Raw genomic sequence first — 20,984 nt, forward strand, 5'->3', positions numbered from 1 at the left:
CCGCGGCTGGGCTCCCCCGCTGCTTGGCGATGGGGCTGATCCCCGCCGCATCCGACCGCCGTGGGAATGGGCGTGCGCCCCTGAGCCGGTGGCGGACCGGCGGGGCGAAGTTGCGCCCGGGAGGCTAGACCGCTGTCTGCTTCCCTGGGACGCAGGGGCCCCGGGGCCACGGGGCGCTCTCGTGGCCCCCAAGCCCTGGCTGAGCTCCCACTGGGATCGGTGGCGAGGGGCGGGGAGGAGGAGGCTGAGATGCGAAGGAGGGGCAGCGCGGAGAGGGAGTCGGACCGTCCCGCCGACCACCGAAGGGGGCATCCGAGACCCTCGGAACGACGAAGCCCAGGGAGGAGCTTGGAAAGCGAGGAGAAGGTGAAGGGCTTTGTGTGCCGCTGCGGACCGGGACCGACTTTGCTCCCCTCGCCTTGTCTGTCCGCGCCCCCGGCCCCACTCGTGTCTGAAGGGGTGGGAGTGGGGGGCTCCCAGGAGGGGCAGCGCGTCATCGTGGGTCCTGGTGAAATGTGTTCGCCCCTTTCTTCTCCGCTCCGTTCTCGCCCGACTCGGATCAGCGCCTTGGGCTGCCATCAGACCGGGCAGAGAGCACAGGAAGGATGGGTGGGTGGAGAGAGGTGGGCAGCAGCTCGCCGCCCTGGAGGGGTGGCCGTTTTGCTCTGGTAGGCTTCCCAGCCCCGGACATCCCCGGTCGCCGGTGGGTGGGTGGGTGGTGGGGCGAATCTGACGCCTTCACCCAGGGAGCGTGTGGGAGCTCAGGACTGAGCGTGGGGGCGTGGGGTGAGGCGCGTGTTGGGAGGAGAGAGCGCTAAGAGGCTGAGCAGGGAGGGAGCAGCAGCCAGGGGCGCTGAGTGTACCTTATGGCCAGGGTCCGTTATGGCCAGGCTTCAGAATCAGATTACCACTTCCTCTGGGGTTTTCCACGGTTTTCCTTTTTTCTAACCGCCCCCCTTCCCACAGTAGTGAATCTCCCACCCCTTGCTACAGAAGCGCTGGGCCGGACGCAATTGGGTGATGTTGTATCTTTGCCCTTAGAGCAGGCCTATTTGTCCTTTAGCTGTAGGGCGACAGGAGTACTCTGCATTCCCTACGGCGTTGTGCTCCTCCCATGGGACCAGGGCTGTGGTAAAGAAGGTAGGATAATAGCTAGCAAGTTAATCGTCTTTGAGGAGCTGTGATGGATGAGTGGGCAACTGTGAACACCGCCCAAGTGTTACCGCTGTTACTGAACTCACTCGCCTAAAGGGCCACCATTTCTCCCCTCCCGTTTTTTACTGCTGTACCCTAGTGTTGTCCTCTGCCTCTCAATAAGCCAGCATGTGGGTATTACTTTATGTGGAATACACTTTAAAAGCCAAATCAACTTTTAAAAATGTCACTTGGGTGGGAGGCAATGGTACCCAAGAATCATGGGTAGACAAGAAGTAGGACACAGAATCCGGCACCCTATATAAATGTCATAAGGGGTCAACAACATTTTTCACAAGCTTCTCTAGGAGAGATGAAGCATCTGAAGTGAGATAAAAATGAAGTAAGGAAAACCTCCTTGTCTGGGCTGAGGTCATGAGGATTGTGAAGTAAAAAGGCATGGCTCTGTGAACTTAGGAGATGATTTCTAGTTGGAACATAGTGTGTGTGTGTGTGTGTGTGTGTGTGTGTGTGTGTGTTGGAGGCAGAGGTTGTTGTTGAGGGGAAATTGATGTTAGAAGTTCTAATGGGCCTCAGAGAAGATGGCACCAGAGTGAATCAAGATCATAAATACCCTTTACTTTACAGAAAGGAAAACATAGATGGCCTTCCAAAACCACTGGGGTGAAGGGATGAGTGGAACTAAGCAGACTGAGAAAAACCGGTTGATGCAGCTGAATGGCAGTTGTGAGGATGACCTCACAGAAGGTTGTATGGCTAAGGCTGGTGGAGTTGCGTCACATTTCCTCTCCCTCCCCCCAAAAGCTCTTTGGGTTTCTTCAGAATCTACACGTTCGTCTAATTTCTAGTGCCCAGTTACAGGAAGGAGAAAGGGTAAAAGTTGGTTAAAGATGATAAGTTAAGGCAAGAAAGATATTGCCTGCTCACGTAGAGTGGGGAAAAAAAGCTGCAATGTCACGGAGAGGTCTGGAGCATGAACCTATGTCAATGCCATTTCTTTCATCTTAAGATCCTACTTTCTTTTTTTCTTCTCACCCCATTTCCTCCCACTCCACCCCCCTCCCTGCCGGCCACAGGTTTCTTAGTCCACACAGTGTATTGTTAATGTAATTAACCAAGGAAACTCTTGTTTGGCATTCACATTTCATAATTCAGTGCCCACCGACCTCCATCCTCCCTTGGCCCCTGGCCACCCCGTATTACCTGCCCATTCTTGCAGCAAACAGCTCCCCATTCCCAGACATTCTCCTGCCTATATGTCTCCATCAGGATGAACTCCATGCTTGTTGGGAATCTGTGCACGGCCCCTGATTATTTTCTCCAAATGCTGGCCCAGCTGATCGGTCACCCTGGTCGAAATCTTCCCAGACCTCCCAGAATTAATCTCATCCTCATGGTACTTGTATCCTTTGGATGACACCCATCTATGGTCTGCCTTGTGATAGATGTATATCTTTCTCCCCGTCAAACTGTAAACTCCATGAGGGCAATGACTTCCTTTGCCCTGGGCTTTCACATAGCAGGTACACAAAGGAATGTTTACTTGAAAACCAGGAGTAAGTGAAGGAATGAGTGAAAGAATTGAAAGAATGAATACATCTTAATGTATCTCTTGCCTTCACTGTAAAGCCTTTCTTGTAGACCTGTGGGGATTCATTGCAATTGTGAATCTAAAGTATCTGATATGTTATAGACTGGAGCGTTTCCTTTTGCTTCTGGATGAAGAGACCCTAAAAATGGTCTATCAAGGTGTCTGGTAGAAAGACATTCATTACAAGCTTCTTGAATAGGTTCTTGGCCAGCCTAGAAATTCAAACTCTGTAGGCATGGTATACACTGGATTCAATCCCAAGAGGGTGATCAATGCCTTTTGTTACTCTCTTGGACTGATAAAGGTAACACCTCTCCATTGTGAAGGCGCTTTCTAGAAAGCAGCACTACAAAGGCCAGCCCGCTATTTGCAACTAGCCACTGACATCCACCATGGTACTTGGATAGCCCAAGCAGTCTACCAGGATTAAAACGTAGCACACAGACGTGCAGGACAAATCAGACTCTCAGACTTGCCCCAAAGGCACTGCCGTCTAGTAATCCCTGATTTCTCTCTTCACCAGACAATTTTTCATGCTTCCTTCTTACGTGAGGACAACAGTTACTGTTGATTGCATAATATATATATCAACTATTGAATTAGATCTTTTACATGCATTGCCTCATTCTGGTGATTTACACATAATTACCTCCATTCTAAAAAAATGAGGAAACGGGCTTCAGAGAGAAGTTAAGAAGCTTGCTTGGAGTCCCAGATTCTGAACTGAAGATAGACTGAAATTAGGTCTCTCGCCTCCCACCCCTGTTGACAATGGGTGTATCTTTGCTTTTTGTGGGAGAAAACTGTCACATCTCTATTCCTTCTTCCCCTGAGATCCTCCACTTTCCAGGTTTTTCTTTTTACCAGCAACACTGTTGGGCTTCTAAATTCATCCCAGCGGATCTCATTCTGAGGCACTGGTTTTTCACAAATCCGTTATTTTTATGCCCTTAAGCTCCCATGGCCATCAACTGGAAAGACCAGTTCAGAATCCCCAGTAAGACCTTTGGGCACACGACTGTTTTCCGGAATTGTTTTCCATGTTCTCCCAGCCTATGTGAATTCTTCCTGTTCCTCCTTCCAGACCAAGTCTTACCCCTTCTAGGTAGACTGTCTTGACACGCCAGAGGCCACACTGAGCGTCTCCCCTAATATTTTGCGTTGTCTGAAATACCTGGGGCTCAGTGTCTTCTTAAGGCAAGTAAACTTGAATAAGGCCCCAGAAGGTGCTGGAATATTTGCATATTTCCCTGCACGTGGCAGGAACTGTATGTCTGGGACGCAACCCAGCATATGGTGAGCTTTCAGGCGCTGCAAGCTGGTGAATAGGTAATGACTAGGAATGCAGAAGCCGTATTTGCATGTTGACAGTTTGTGGGAGAGGAATCAGAGGGGTCATTTTCTAAGTTAATTTTCATCCTTTTCACATGACTGCCACAAGAAGTAAGCACCTTCTGGAAATGGGCCAGAGCAGAGCTGGGTCTTACTGAATTTCATGAGCTTGACTCATTTCAGTGCTGAGTGATTATGGTGTTTTCTTGATTGGGGAGCAAGGGTGGGCCCCTGGCTTCAGTCCCTTCTCCCTTCCTGCCACGCCCACCTTCCACCATATCTTCTTTTTTGTTGGGCTTTTTTGTTGCACATCTGAGAAATTCAGAGGGATTTCCCTGCCTCTGCAGATAGGAAACGAGGAAAGAAAAGGCAGGGGCGAGGAAAGAAAGATAATTCATTCTGTTTTTACCTTTGAGTGCGGTGTGGATTTGGGCTTTATGGCATCATGTCTTAATGGGGATGGTAAAAAGATCAGTGGCCACTCCTCTCTGGGTGGAAAGGCTTTTATCCACCACAAGACTGCACCCATCTCAAGAGGCCGACTGAGTTTTCTTTTTTCCTGACCTTAAGGCTGCACCTCGGTCCTCACGCCATGGGTTGTTACCAGTACATGAGTCATTTTAAAGGAGACTAGGATGGTGCTTGGAATCCCTACATTTGTTCAGCAAGTCAAGCACTGTGCAACTGAAGACTGGCAACTGTGTTCCAACCAGGTGTGCCTGAGGGCCACGTTCAATTCTTCCAGTTCTTCCTGCAGAGGGTAGAGTCTGCTTGGGGCTCTCATTTGCTAAAAATGTGTGTAAAGGGAAAGAGACCCACTTTTATTCAGAGAAGCATTTTCAATATACATTGTCTTCTGAGGGCTTTATCAGGATCTTGTAAGTTAGAAAACAGGAACCCTTCTTTTTGGGTTTTATTAAGAAATGCGTGTTTGGTCTCAGGGCTGTGCATTTTCATGTGGTTAGCCCATCTTTGACGCTTGGTGACACGTAGGCAGGGCACTTTAGAAAGAACACATTCCCGATTATTGACCTTTTCCCCCACACCTAGGAACCTTTGAATTCCAAAGAACTCTCCTCCCCTCCCCTCCCCTCCCCTCTCCTCCCCTCCCTTCCCCTCTCCTTTTCCTCTTCCCCCTCTCCTCCCCTCTCTCCCCTCCCCTCCCCTCTCCTCTTCTGCCTTTTCTTTTAATAATCCCTCAGGCAGGTATTGACAGTGATTTCTGGTAGCAGTTGGTGGTTTTGAAAGCAGTGGGTTTTTAAGATTATTTCATTAGGATGTAATATCTATAAGGCAGAACTGAGCACAATGGGTAGCACATGGTAAGTGCTCAGCAAATATTTGTGGAGTGAATGTGTTATAGTTTAAAATATTTCATTTTGATTACTTCCTAATATGACAGCACTGGAAATTTTTTATAATGAGGTGTGGCCAAGGGTGTATGCTCCTTGGAGGTTCCGTTGCATACTCACGCCTCTATTGTCGTACTTCCACAACGTGCTTCAATTTCAAATAGCACCTCAAAATGGTCTTGCACTCCTCAAACCACAACCGCCATTTCCTTTGTCCTGCCTGTCGCGTGGTGATGCCATCTTTTGATTAACGCCATCTTTTGAGCGAACATTGTACTACACTTTGCTACCGTAATTCAATTCAACTTCGAGAAGTAATACATAGGTAACATCTCTCAAAATGTGTATACATTTTTTTGGCATATATCTGTGTGAACTTTTCCTATCTTTTTGTATGTGGGGAATGTACATGTGCTAGATGTGTTTTAATATAAAACCAGTGATCCCAGAAATGAGAAACCAAAGTGTGACATAAACTTGAAGAAATGTTCCCTTACATTTTTTTAAAATAAAGTAAATGTCAGTTGAATTTAACCAGACTGTGGCCACAGCCTTGAACTAGCTTGGGTGCAGTTACTACAGGAACGGTTTTTGTGTCCCCACTCCCTCATAGATACCCTTATGTGTATTGATGGTATTAGTAATTTGGCAAATATTTTTGGTCACCTACTTCCTAGGTAGCATGTACCTTTTTAACAAACTTCTTTAAAAGCCTAATTCTGGACTCTTAAGAAAAGGGGTTTCTAGGCTGATGATTACATCAGGTAAGAAGAAAAATTAAGAACTGCATGCCTTTTCTGTCATAGTAAGGAAACGAAACAAAACACAAAACACTTGAAAACTGCCAGATAATAAAATTCCAGTCTGAATCCACACTTTTAATGTTAAATACACACAACTTGTTTCTGATTGTGTTCCCTGTTGCACCTCCCTCCTCTCCTGCCCCTCCAGCAGCCTCTTATTTAGTCTCATTACTTTGTCCAGGTTGAATGTTGGTCTTTTTTCATCCATTACTTAATTTCTGTTAGTTCTAGTCCTTTCTTTCCTCCAGGGGTGGGAGAGAAGCAGTTGTCCTAGCAGACGACCAGAGTCCAGTAGCATTTCCCACCAGACACAAACACAGCTCCGTACAACCTCTGTTCTTTGCACAGCTGAACTGAGTGTTAAAAGCTTGGAATGGAGGGGGGACTTGCACAGGATTCTTTGATGCAAACAAGGGCTGTTTGCATCAGATGTCCCTTGGCCGACATTTGGCCAAGGGACATGAGATTCTTTTTCGAGAACGTTCTGTTTAACTTTTGAAGCTGATCACTACTTTCTATCACATCTCTCTATTTAGCAGGATAATTAAGATGCTTGGCTCCTGGTGCTGACAGGTAATTGGAACCAGTTAGAAGAACCAGGTTGTTTTTATGGCTCTGCCTTACCTGATGTGATCCGGGCCAGATCACTAGATTTCCTGGTCTGGTTCATCTTTTTTTTTAAAAGAAAGAAACAGAAGTTTAATACCATGTATACGTCCTGTATACATGGGAGAGACTTAGGAGAACTGAGTAACTCCCCTGATTCATCTTTTTGAGACTGAGGTGCTAATTTTAAGCACCAAAGTGAATAAAACCGTATATTTGCAATAGGAGCTTACATTGGGTAGGGAGGGAGAGCAGACAATAAGATACAAATTCTTAAAACTATGGTTATATTTTAAAAACTAATATTAGGCAGGATAAGGAAAACACCTAAAGGAGTCCTACAAAGCGAAATAACAGTAATTCTTTGAGTACCTCACAATAATCCTGTAGAATAGATACAGTTGTTGCCCATTTTACAGATGAGAAAACCAAGACTCACAGAGGTTGAGCAACTTGCTTAAGGTTACAGAGCTAGGTAGAGCCTGGACCCACATACTGGGTGGTCTGGCTCTTGAACCACTCAAGTATCGCTTCCTTCCAGGGGAGGGGACAGGGCATCACAGCTGTTTCTTAAGGAACAGAATAGTAAGAGGAAACACACAGGGTGGTGCCTTGTAGAGGATTTAGAGCCACCCTGTTTTTGGCTGGGGTTAGTGGACAGAGATCAGGGATAGGTAAGAGAGCCTTGGGCTTTGTTTTTGAGGACTTGGAGTTTGTGTTTCTCTGGAGACTGGCGGAGTCAACAGGCGGTTTCTGAGCAGGAGAATGAGTGGAGTGGCAACTCTGTTTTAAGGTTGATCCAGCAGTGAGTGATGTGTATTAGGTTGGTGCAAAAGTAATTGCGGTTTAAAAGGTTAAAAATAATTGAGGGCGTGCTTGGTGGCTCAGGGGGTTGGAGCTCCGTGCTCCTAATGCAGAAGGCTGCGGTTCGATTCCCACATGGGCCAGTGGGCTCTCAATCACAAGGTGGCCATTTCGATTCCTCGTGTCCCGCAAGGGATGGTGGGCAGAGCCTCCTGCAACTATGATTGAACATGGCACCTTGAGCTGAGCTGCCGCTGAGCTCCCGGATGGCTCAGTTGGTTGGAGCACATCCTCTCAATCACAAGGTTGCCGGTTCGACTCTTGCAAGGGATGGTGGGCTGCGCCCCCTGCAACTTGTAACGGCAACTAGACCTGGAGCTTTGCTGCGCCCTCCACAACTAAGACTGAAAGGACAACAACTTGAAGCTGAACGTACCCTCCACAACTAAGACTGAAAGGACAACAACTTGACTTGGAAAAAGTCCTGGAAGTACACACTGTTCCCCAATAAAGTCCTGTTCCCCTTCCCCCAATAAAATCTTTAAAAAATATATGAAAAAAACGCAATTACTTTTGCACCAATCCAATAGGTGCATGCGACTGGTAAGAGTGCCTCCTGCAGTGATGGTGTCAATGGAAAGAAGAGGAAAGAAGTAAAAGGAAGGACTTGGCCGCTGGTTTGATGGGAAGGGGTGAGGAGGGGTCAAAGTTGACTCCAGGGCTTTGAGCCTGGTGAGTAAGAAAGAGTGGCCTTAACAGAAATGGGCACTGTCGGGAGGAGCTGATTTGTAAGGAAGATTCTGGAAGAGAAGGAATGTTTGTTGAATATGACTAGGGCCCAGATACACTACAAATGGAAATTCATTTAGTCTTTACAAGAAGCTTTCAAGGTAACTTGTTTTTTCCATGGTTGGGATGAGGAAACTAAGACTCAAAGAGGAGAAATAACTGTCTTGGGGGGGGCATATGGTGAGTGTGTAAGTGGCAAACTTCTACTTGAAACCAACTGTTGATGCCTTCACATGAGCTTCCCCCCTCTTTCAGCTGCCTTCTGTCTTGTGTCCCATGAAGGGCAGCGCTTCAGAACTGGGAGCGGTAGTTAAGGTTCCTCTGTTGAAATGTTTGGGGCATCCTTAGAATCGTGGATCTGGAGTACAGGTGAGGGATTGAGGTGACAATTTCAAATTAAGGAGGTCTCTGGACAGAGGAGGGGTTCATTTAAAAGTAGGGGGAGGGGGCAAAGTGATTGAGGGAAGGGAGAGGGAGCAAAAAAGGTAAACAACCTTTGAAGGTTGACCTGTTTCAGGAGTTGAGATAGGGTGGTGTGTGAAATAGGAGAAGGACTAAGACAGAGCCACGTGGTGGATACTAAGGAGAGAATCTGCAAGGGGAGAGTCTCCACAGGATTTCTGCAGTCATTTACTGACTCCCTATGTAAGGTATGGAAAGCACTTCACAGTGTTGCTGGTGAGATCAAAGGAGAAGAGACCCCTGGGTTTGGAAGACTGAAAATTACAGCTGATACTGATGGGAGCCTGACCCAGTAAATGTTAACGATACTACCTGCTGAGATGGGTCCTACCTGGGAAGGCCAGGGTTCACTGGAAAACCGATGTGTGTGTGGTGCTGATGGTGGGTTTTAGCAGGACTCACTGACTCCTAACCGCCTTCTCTCCCAGCAGCCTGTAGAACTTGTTTTGGACAAAACTGGCACTGCAGAAGGAAGTGTAATATAGTTTGATCATTGGTTGTAGGCATTTAAACAGTGATACTGTGGAAGAGAGGGCCTCCCCTTTTAACAAGAGAGGATCATAGTTTGGAAATATGTCTGTAAAGATTCTTTTTAAATGCCATCAACAGAACGAATTCTTCAGGTTGATGTTTCATGTGTTTTTTCCCTCTCTAACCCTCACTCTCTGTCTCTCTCTCTCTCTCTCTCTCTCATGAAGACCTTTCTTTCAAATGCTGTACCAAGAACTTGGAATTATTAAATGTTTACCATAACACTCCATTAAGTCAATGCTAATTCAAACGACTGCTTTTTTTTCTAGCCAACAAAATGTGTTTTCTCTAAGACACATAGTACAGAAACCAAAACCTGTTAAATGAGAGAGACCGTTTTTTGAAAATCACAGGAAGTTGAGTTTGAAGAACATTTTCTAGAGGAAAAAGAATTAAAAGTACAATAGCAAAAAAGTTAGCAGGAGTCTGGAAGAGACCAAGACAAACAGGAAGAAAGGATCTCCCATCAATGAAATGCTGTCAGTAAAGCCAGAGCATAAAACTCATAAATGTGACAGAATTGGGTGCGAGAGGGTCTGGTGCAGGGGAGATTGAACTTGAAAGGAACCCCGTAACCTGAATGGTAGTCCCTGTTCTGCCACCCACTCCCTACCTTCGTGAGTTCAAATATGGCACTTACCTCCTCTAGTCCTCATTTTCCTTATCTGTAAAATGAAGGATCCCTTAAACATTGTTTTCAACAAAAAAATGTGAGATTCTCTCATTAGCTGTGGGTATAGTGTGTTCAGCAAAACTGAGCTTGTAGTTGGCTTGCCCCTGTGACCTGACCCACTTTTGCACCACCTCTCAAAGACAGTGCACACCGATTAAAGCAGGAGCAAAAAGGTGCAATGGAAAAGAGGGTGCACTTGAGAAACTGTGTTTGTAGTAACGGGTCGTGTTGGGTGAGAACGGATGGAACACCCCTTTACTCGCCGTGAAGTGTGATTGGGGGCTCTTATGCCGTAGAGTTTTGTGTCACTCCCATAATGCTGTTCTTCATCTGGGTAATTCCATGTTGATTATTTGCAGGCAGGATGACTTTGCTAACACTTTGAAGATTTGTGAGGAATGAGTCGGTGACTTGGGCCAGATTTTAATTTCGTTTCCTTTGAGAAAAGAAGGATTAATTTAACAAAAGCATTTTGTGTCCTGGGTAAAGTTATGGCCTGATTAGTGTGCTTTGACTCATGGCCTGAGTAAGCAGCCGATGGGAGCCATAAACCTCGGGGTCAAACTTGTATAAATTAGCTACATCCCGGAGAGGCAGTGTGTTAGAGTCTTGAAGAGCGACTTAACTCCCTCTTAGTGCACTGGCCACATAACACAAGTGATACGGAAGTGAAAAGCAGGCGCCCTAATAACGCTGGGAGGCCCAAATCTCCAGTGTGAATATACATCTTAGCCAACCACAGCAGGCTGTGTTGGGCTGAGTAGAAAGGGGTTGGAGCACAAGTTGAGATGCCACCGATTAGGCTTATGTCTGCCCTCACCTGGTGTATTCATGGCTAATTAATCTTTCTGTGTCTCTGTATCTGTAAAATACGGTGCCAGCGGAGATCAGCAAACTGGATCAGGCAGGTTGCATTTGCAAGGTCCCTCGTTCTGCTCCTTCCCCTATTTGAAATGTACTGATATTTTCGTCTTTGATGCTGCCTGATTTGGGGTTTACTGTCCATGTCTTCTTTTCTCCACCAGCACACCAAAAGGTCTCATGGCATGGAGTGGTGAAATTGCTGTTATATCCCCCTTCCCCAAAACCACTCTGGGTGATTTCTGAAATACTATGGTAAGGAATGTATCACGAGTCTTCGCTGGTGGTGGTTTATAACAGGGTTTTTGTTTTGTTTTTGTGCCACGAATCCTTTCAAAGTCTGAGGGAAAGCTATGGACCTTCTCATCAGGAAAAAGTTTCTACAGGCAAAGTTACCTAAGATTTCAGAGAATTCATGGACTGTGAAGGCTCTCAGGCTAAGAACCCATGCCTAAGAAAAATAGCATTATTTGGTCACAACCTTGTCTAGGACTGCTGCTCTCTCCAGGAAATGCTACCTAGGAGGTAAAAGGGAGCTACGGAACCCACATAGTCTGAGCTTGATGAATGACGTAGGAACTGGTGGTCAAACTGTGTGTGACTGAGTCCTAGATACTGCGACCTCCTTCTTGAGACAGATATATCCCTTCCTGGATGAAAGCCGTGTCCCATGACTGGTTCTGTGCCTCACAGACTTAACCATGCACCCTTGGCTAAAGCGGAAAATATCTGCGAGCTTTTGATTTCCAGCATAAAGTGGGAATATGAGAGCTTCAAGCTGTTCTCTTTGTAATGTGGGGTGAGTACGTTGGGACGGCATCTTCAGAGTTTCTCCGAGAAGGACACTGTCTAAATTTCCAAGGTCTCCGTTTGGGCTTGTAAAGTCATTCTGTGGCTGCCAGGATTCACGTTTCCATAAGTCACTTGTGAGTTAGCTTCCTTTTTATCACCCCACACACCCCTACATTTTTCATCGCCCTAGAAGATCGATCTGTTGACCAGTCTTCTGTTGGACACTCTCATCATTTCACAGTTTGACTTTCCTGGGGAATCAAGCATCCTCCCCAAGAGTTGTCACGACCAGGACCGCAGCCATGTTTATTTCCCCTTGCTCTTGAGTGTAGAGTTGTTGAACTAGTGGTGGAAATAAACAAGCACAGGCTTTGGGAGCATTCTTCTTTGAGTGCTTTGGAAATATAAAAGATGAAAGTGGAAACAGGATTCTGATTCTATTTTGGATATAACACTTAGTCCTCTATCTCATAAACATTGACAGTAAGCCTCGAAAGCATCAATCGTAAGTTTCTTTATAGTCTCTTTACCCCACTGCCGCTCCCCAAATTCCCATGGGCTCTGTTCAGTATTAAGCATTGTAATAATCACTCCTGATTTGGCATACTTGGTAAAAGCAGGCTAGTCCTTTGGACGTCACTGACATTTTATTGTGAGCTGCTCAGAATTTAAATGAATACAATCAACCTTAAATTTCAGGGGGAAAAAAATCATTAGATATGTTTTCCATTTTAAAATTTGTATTAGTGAGTCCTCGAGAAAATATAAAAGTGGATCAAGTAGTATGAGGACACCACATAATGCCACCCCGCAGCTTCGACAGCGGTCAGTACCTGGCCATCTTGTTCCATTAGCATCTCAGGCCACTTCCCTACGTCCTGGAATTCCTGGCACCATTTCAACTGAAGCAAATTCCAGACATACCGTTTCACCTATAAATATTGTATTAAGTATCTCTTAAAGATGTAAGAACTCCTTGTGACTTTAACCCCAATGCCAACACCTTAAAAAAAGAGAATAATTCCTTAATACTAAATATTGAATCAATATTCACAATCCCCTAATTGCCTTATAATTTGTTTTTGTAGTTTATTTGAATTAGATTCAGTAAGGTCTATACGCTGAGGTTGGTTGATTCATCTCAAGTTTTTTGACTTATAAGTTTCCCTACTTTCCCTTTTTTTCTTGCCATTTTTGTCATTGTCATTGAAGAAACTGGTTCGTGTGTCTCTTACCCCTTCCTGGATTTTGCTGATATATTATCTTTAAGGAAATACAAGTAGCACAAGTATGTAATTTGTAAAAAGGTGTTTTTAGGTGTTTGCAAATGTTTCATTTTGTGCTGAAAATATCTAGCTACGGAGGTCAAAATTTAAGCGGCTGGAAAATGGAAGCATCAAGTGACGTCTCTACGTTTTTATTCCTGCTTTGTCTCTGATGGAAGACACCTTAGCCGATTATACGCTGGTGTCACTTATCCACTGCTGAAATGGACTGGGCTGGAACACGCCAACCATTCTTCATCAACAATGCCAAACAGTTGGTTTGGGCAGAGAACTGGAAGAGCCATTTTTCCTGTTGAATCTGCCGTGGGGAAACTGGGGTGACTGAATGTACGCGTGTGCCTCAAGCCTTTTGGTCTCAACACTCCTCTGCCCCGATCTGCTGTGTTGAATATTCTCTTGAGGACTGTCCGTTCCAATGGAAATATAGAATTATCTGGGTTGGAAAAGAGTTCTTGAGGTCCCCTGGCCCCATCTGCTCACCTCAACATGGGATTCCAGCATCAGCTCTCCCAGAACAAAGCTGCTCGTTGACAAGTCCCGTGTCCCACGTACACCCCGTGCATTCTAAGTCTGTTTTCTCTCTTGTCGTTCACTGAAATAGGTTATTAAATTGCATCCCTTTCTGCCATGGAGATGTGTGCTGTACATACACTTGTGCTCTGTACACACACGTGTGTCTGTGTAGATCTTTAATTAAGATTAATCTTGATTCTTCCCTGCTTGTCCTCTACAGTGCATGCACTCTGAGACCCCAGTCATCCATCTGTCTGTAGTAATGGTTTTTATGAACAAATAAGATGTTTTTATGGGTCAATTTTGACAGCTGATGGGATTATCACACACTGCACTTTTTTTTAGCTACAGCGTGTGTGATGGTTTATTTTATGCGTCAACTTGGCTGGGCCAGTAGACACAGAGATAATTGGATCAAACATTCTGGGTGTTTGGGGGACAGGTTTTAGATAAGATTCATATTTTAAATGGTTAGATTGTGAGTAAAGCAGATTGCCCTCCCTTGTGTGGATGGGCCTCAGCCAATCAGTTGGAGGCCTGACTAGGACAAAAAGACTGATTCCCCGGAGCTAGGAGGAATCGCCAGCAGATGGCCTTCAGACCAGCATTGCCGCATCAGCTCTCCTGATTCTCCAGCCTTTCAGCTCACCCTGCAGCCTCCAGACTTGCCAGTGTCCATAACTGAGACAATTTCTTGCCAGCGTCCATAACTGAGACAATTTCTTACCAGTGTCCATAACTGAGACAATTTCTTGTAACAACTCTCTTTGTATATACACATCCTATTGGTTCTGTTTCTCTAAAGAACCCAGACAAATAGTGTGCAGAAAAAAAAAGGAGACAAGTCAGTATATGCACCAGGTTTATTTGGCTGCCTGGTTTTGAAGTGGTTTTATATTAACGAGATGGAAAGGTCATTGGAGAGAGACCATCAGAAAAATGAGATTCTGGCCATAACTCTTCTAGCAATCTGCCATTTCGTCTCTGACCTGGTCCCTTTCTCTCTCTGGGCCTCAGTTTCCCATCTGTAGAAGGAGTTGGAGAGAAAGGATAGCCAAGTTTATGATTCCATGAAATACAAACGTGAACATTGGAGCCCGCCGCTGAGGAGGTAGCTGAAGGTAATTCTGAGGCCTGCCCAGGTGCTGCGTAAGAGGAAGTTGTATACAGGTGGTCCTGGAGCTATGAGCAGAGAAAAAATCGTGGACTGAAGTATCTGGGCATCGGGTAGAACAGCTCATTGGTTAAGTGTAAAATATGGACGAGTAAGTGTCTGCATGAACACCTTTGGCTTTTGTGCCTTCTCTCCTGAGGGGAGATGGTCTGAGGGCGCTTAGAATCTGTCCCTGCATTGCAGTCATTCTCGTTTTGTGCAGCAGTGGGGTGGTGGTGAAGGCTTGGCAGTTGGGACAAGATGAGGCCCTCTGGCCAAAGTGAGGGGGCCCCAGCCCAACTCATAGGCAGGAAATGCCTGACCCCAAGGACATTGTGCTATTCTTGACCACAGAGATTGGAAGGAGTCTCAGACAAGCTCTGGCCAGTGGGGTTGTGAGTTGATTTCTCAGTTTCCTTGGTTTCTCTTTTTTCAACTTCCCTCTCCAGGTAAAAAAGCGGTAACCGCAAGGAGGAAACCATATTATTTCAGCTTCTCCTGTCCCGAGAGTGGTCTGTACTTAGCTGCAGTGATCTTTTGGCTTTCTCTGTCTGAAATGAATGTTGGTCTCACGCAGCAGTCCGTCCCTGGGGAGGCTGGCAGTTTGAGTTGGGCTGTCTGGGTGTGGGGACTGGGGAAGTCAGCTGAGGGGAAGTGAGCTGTCCCCTGGGATGGGGACACGTTCTCCTTGCTCACTGGAGGCATCCCCTGCAGATGCGGTGAGGTGGATTGCCTTGCTCTTTGGCTTCTTTGTGACCACAGGCTCTGTCACCCGTGAAGAGGCAGGACCCTGATGGCGGTATCTCCTGAGAGGCTAGTTGACTGTTGACCCAGTTGGGGCTGAAGACTGACAAATGATTAACCCCCTGGAATCCCTGCTGAGCCCCCAGTTACGGTCATGAGTTCAGCCTTTGGAACCACAGACTTAAATTGTTTTCCAGCCTTCCACCCAGTCGGGTGGCCTCTGTTATGGAAACCCTCCCTTGGGAGAGCCTGGTGCGTAGGGGCCGTGGGAAGTGAGGGAGGCAGCCCCAGCCTGTGGCTGGGAGGCAGGCGGGGAGGTGAGGCAGGGGCCGCCAAAGGACTGGGGGACAGGAAAGGAGCGGCGGCCGCAGGAGGCGGAGAGGGAGCCGCTCCTGGCCGGCCGCCTGGCCGCTTCCTTCCCTTGACATGACATCCCTGCCGGCCTGGCTGGCGGCCACCTGGCTGTGGCCGTGGCACATGACCCCCGCTCTGCAGGGGGAGGGGTGCCGAGAGGTTTGCGCTCTGGCTGCCCGCCCCCTGCTGGCCGTTCTGCAGACGGGGGCCGCCAGGTGGGCCGCTCCTGGTCCCTGTCGGGCGACACGCGCTAGGCCCTGCCGGTTACTGCTTACGTCTGGAGGGACCGGCGGAATGGGAAATGCAGGGGACATACGGTGGCACAGCCCAGGGTCGCGGGTTTGAGTTCTAACTCTACCTGGGAGCGATGTCACCTGAAGCTCAACTTGGCTGAGCCACAGTTTTCTTCATAAAGAAAACGGAGTAGGTGACCCTCACTGAATTATTGGAGGCCAATGAGAGCGACCTACTCAAGTGCAGTGTCAGCTGCCTTGGTCGGTCCGGTGGGAGACGGGCTCCCAGCATCTCGGTCCCCACAGCCGTCCCCGGCCAGAAGGTGGCGTGACAGCATGGGCTCCTGTGCCAAATGCCCCCGAGAAAGCCTGCCAGTGGTTTATCTTTTAGGAGGGGGGGGGGGAGCTGTGCGCCGGTCTGCCCCAACCCCTTGACAGCCAGCGAGATTGAACCCATAAAGTGCTGGAGGGTCTTGCTGTTGGAAAGGTTTTACAGGAAGCCCCCGAGGGGCCCATTGGGAAAATGTGCCAATAAACTCAGGTTAAATTCCAGTTCTGTCTCTGCTACTGGCTTCACTTCCCCTTCCCCCACCTCATTCCCTCCCTCCTTCCCTCCTTCCAACTTACACCCTATCACGTTTACTTCCACTCGTAGCAATCGATATCTTCAGACTGATGTGATTAGCCTCCTAAATGGGTTGAGTTTGTCTAGAAGGCACTGGAGCATTTATTTTCCTAGTGACTTTATAGGGTAATAAAGGTTGGATTACTCTTTTGGGGTGAGGGTATGGTGTAGGAAGCAGGGACATGAAAATATTGCAAGTTCTAAAAACTAGGGTTTGAGCAGCCCTGGCAGAGTTGGCTGATGCCACCTGAATCACCCAAGAGAAGAGGTTTGTGGTGGTGGTGGGTGTTAGGGAGTTAACTTGTGGTGCTAATTGAGTAAGCAAGCTGCCACAGAAAATGTCTAATGAGACTGACCATGGTCCTCCCTGTCATATGACAAGCAAGAAGAGGACTCAGGTGTATATTCATACCCAACCTCCTCATTGAACAGAAGCTCAGAGGGGACAAATACTCTAAAGTCAAAGCTACCCTTACACTTCTGTCCCTTCTTTGGGGAAGAGATCCCTTACAGATGGTCGAAGTCGGGGTTTATTGAACCATGCGCCTCATTCAGCTTTAGACTTATACTTTCTGTATACAGAATGGGTTATCAGCATCTCCACACCAATATGGAACTTGTCCTTTTTCCTTTGCCCCAACTGCCCAGTCACAGAAAGGAAAAGTTCTTCCGAACAACCGGCCAGCGTCTGATTAAGAATGTAGGCACTGGAGCTAGACCGAAGGGGTTTGACTCCCTGCTCTGCCGCTTCAGATTTGTATGACCTTGAGCTAGCCACTTAACCTCTGTGCCTATGCCCTTGTCTCTAATGTTGAAAATAATACCCTGCTTCGTTGGCTTATTGTTGATTAAACAATGCAAACCGCCTAGAGGTGACCAAGAGATGTTTAACATTTTAATAAATAATCTTCTGGCTTTCCTCTCTGAACCTGTGTATACGTGTGTAACTAGATATGCTAGTTTGCATGTAGAATAAACACCCTAAGATTGTTTTTAAAGCAACCAGTTTTCATCCAGTAATATATTGTGGCTGCCTTTCCTTACCTCTAATGAGCCTTTTTCGTTACTTGATAGCTTCCTGGAACCCGGTGTGAATGGAACTGAATCCCTGTTGTGGGGCATGCAGATTTCCAGTTTGGCACGAACGAGGCGTGTTTGTAAATACGTTTGAGTAGACGTTGTGCCATGAATGGTGTCTTTCTAGATGACAGGAGCGTCCCACTCTTCAGGGCGCACCTCCCTCCCCTGGTGTGAATGAGGATGTGGACATAGTCCTTTTGGGAGCTCAGACCCCCCCAGAATTATGAGTGTAGTATCACTGTGAACTAGAACATGGCATCCCTAAGTGGGCAACTTAGATTCTGCCTCCCTCCACCCCCTCCTCCCTTAAACCTAGAATAGTCATGCTCTTTGCTTACTAGCACTGGTCTGAGTTATTTCTTGGTTCCCAAGAAATCACACATCACGAAGTCCTCTTGCCCCATTCTTGCTGTGTCTGACGTGCTTTCTAAGAAGGTGCTCTGTCCTTCCTAAACAGTCTTAGAGGTGAAACCCTAAGCTTCCCTGCTTCCCAGGGCAGACCCCCTAAACCCTGCCCTTCAGGGTAGAGAGCTGCAGTCACTTCTGTGCCATTCTGGGCACCATATGCTGCCATTTTAGTTTTGAGTTTCTGGTGACACACTTTGATTACTGATGTAAAATTTTTCTTATTGGTCTCAGATTAGCAGAAACCATTGGTTACATTCCTCCCCTTAAGTGTCTCCTCATTCCTCCGCTGCTTTTAGCCACTAACAAACCAATAGGTCACATGTTTGAGGACCTAGTCTTAGCTCTCTAACCCCCCACCACTTTCAGTGTATGTTATTACGTGGAGACTCAAGAGATATACTTGGCTATAGAGTCTGAGCTCCAGAAGGCAAGAGAGTGATGGGTAGAAGTGATTCGGGGTTAACAGTCCCATGTGGGATAGACCTCTTAAAAGGTTTATAGCTTTAATGGGATTTTCTCCTACAGCTAATCCTGAGTGTTCCCACCCAGGCATTTTAAACAGTATGCATTCTGAAGGAACTCAAGCTGCATTCCAGGATACTGTTGACTGACCAATCGCAGGCACCACCATTTTCCTAAGCCGTTTAAGAGAAGGGCTTGACTTTTCACTCTAATCTAGGGAATAGAGCATCTCTGAGAAAGAATATGCTACTTAGGACAACGAGCCTACCAAAATTATGGTGGTGCCAGTGTGTCTTCGAGGCGTGCTGGAATTGCACCAGGACTTAGTAATGTGTGTATTCCACATTAAAAAGGCAAATCACACCTGCAGTCCACATTTAGAGGACCCCTTCCGCTCCACAGTATTTTCCAAAGTGCTTTTTAATGTTTCCTTCTGACACTCTCCCTGCGAGAAAGGTTACGTAGTATTAGCCACCTTGCACTGATAAGGACCCTGAGACAGTGAGAGGTTAATTGACTTCCCTTGGGCTCTGGAGTGAGGCTGGCAGAGCTGGCATTCCAGGTTGCTGTCTGTAATCCTGCTTTCCATTTTGAAGTCTCTGCAGAGCCAGGGCTGCCTGGGGAGGTCCCCTCAATGGAGGCAGGAGAAGCTCCCAGCTCAGGAAGGGACTCCCAGCTCAGCCAAATTCTTGCAAGTCCTGTGTGGGGACTGCCAAGGCAGAGACAGAGCTGGACACTTCAAGGGCTGAGTTCAAAATCTTTGACTGCTTTGTAGCTTTGAGCTAGGCTATGAGAGTGATGGGTGGCAGAAGTCAATTATTTTTGGCTCAATTGCTCAGTCTTGGCAGGGGGCCCCTTTAAATTGGAAATGTAAACCTGACGTCTACAAAAGGTTTTGGAATCAGAGGTTATTTTCTCCTTATATTTTCTCCTTATAGTCCCACTGTTAAAGCTATACAATCACGTTAATAGACTCATCCACTTCACAGATGGAAGGTCATATTGTGGTCCAGTGAGAGTTGGCGTGTGGCTTCAGAATAAGCAGTCACTGTGCCTCTGCCACCCAGCCCAGCCTCCTTTGCACTGGGTTCTGTTTCCCTTACAATGTGAGGTGGAGCGGAGATTTGCCATCTGGGGCTTGGAACTCTGTACACTTGATTGGACTGTGCCACTGATTTTCATGGAAATCAAAAACTAGACACGAGGGGATGAGGCCAGATTGACATGACTTTTATCTGTGTTTTGTCTGGAGCAGGGATCCCTGGTTACCTCCCTTGTCTGTTACTCCCGGATGGAACAAGAAGACCAGCAGGGTGTGTGTGAAGCCCCGGACTCAGAAGTCAAAGGGATGGGCTCCGATTTTGAGAACTCGGAAGACAGGGAAGGGGACCCAGAAGAGAGAGGCGTGGGCTCTAATGCACAGGACACGGACAAGAGAGGTGCCCCCCTGGAGCAGGACATGGGCTCCAACCCCCAGGGTGAAGCTCCACGAGGGGACTCAGAGGAGCGGGAACTAGTGTCTGACATCTGCACAGGTGAGGACAAAGTTGTAGTTTCCATGGACGTTGCCCCACGCACATGTAAGTCTAGCTCCTCTAGAGTTACAAGCAGGGGCAGCATTCTTGTGAGGGAACTTTCTCAAGGAGACCATTAGGCCGACCCTGCACCATCCTCAGCCGAGGGACATCCTTCAGTCCTGCCTGAGGTGGGCTGTGCTGGTAAATATGGGTGAAGAGGGTACGCGCTGGCACGGCACTTTACAGTATCCAGAATACTGTGATAGATGAACACTGGTAACAACACAAGAGGGAACCGACACAGGTAGTATCCGAACCTACCTCATCGGGGGGTTGGGAGCGGGAGATGAGTTGCTGCATATAAAGACTTACTAAGCTCAGTGCTGAGCAAACAAGTATCCAGATGTTTACAGTTACAGTAATCATCTTGTTTGCAGATAAATAGACTCTGGTAACTGACCTGGTCAGGTTCGTGGCTAGTACCCAGAGTGCCCAAGGCCTCTGCTCAATGCCTTGCTATTCCTGATCTGGAAAAAAATACATGCTGGGCCTCCATCTGACTTCGGGCATTCGTTCCTTTACCCTGCTCTGTGCATGCCTTGGGGACAAAAATGAGCTGAAATACCTTATGGCCAGGGCTGTGAAGTTGCATTCCTTCCCCTGTGACTAGTCCCAGGCTCCCTGCTGCCCTCTCCTGCAGAGCACACAAACACATGCTTTCCCATCTAGTAACTTCCTGGAGGGGCCCCCTCTGCTTGGGGATAAGCAGCAGACTCAGGCAGGTGTGAGGTCTGGAGCAACCTCTCAGCTGGGCTCACCAGCTCTAGGCTTTATGCTCACTTCCCTTTTCCCCCCTCT

General features: G+C 47.2%; 1 protein-coding gene across 1 annotated transcript in view; it reads left to right on the plus strand.

Annotated features, from left to right (window-relative positions):
- The window catches only part of ZNF697 (zinc finger protein 697), a 26,262-nt gene continuing 5,278 nt past the window's right edge, over nucleotides 1-20,984 (plus strand). Inside the window, exons 1-2 of the mRNA XM_081026745.1 lie at nucleotides 1-366; nucleotides 19,865-20,144. Coding sequence (XP_080882871.1) covers nucleotides 250-366; nucleotides 19,865-20,144 — 397 coding nt within the window. The 5' untranslated portion in view covers nucleotides 1-249. The remainder of the gene's footprint in view (nucleotides 367-19,864; nucleotides 20,145-20,984) is intronic.

This window comes from Rhinolophus hipposideros (assembly GCF_964194185.1).
Source record: "Rhinolophus hipposideros genome assembly, chromosome: 19".
In the NCBI taxonomy this organism is placed as follows: Eukaryota; Metazoa; Chordata; class Mammalia; order Chiroptera; family Rhinolophidae; genus Rhinolophus; species Rhinolophus hipposideros.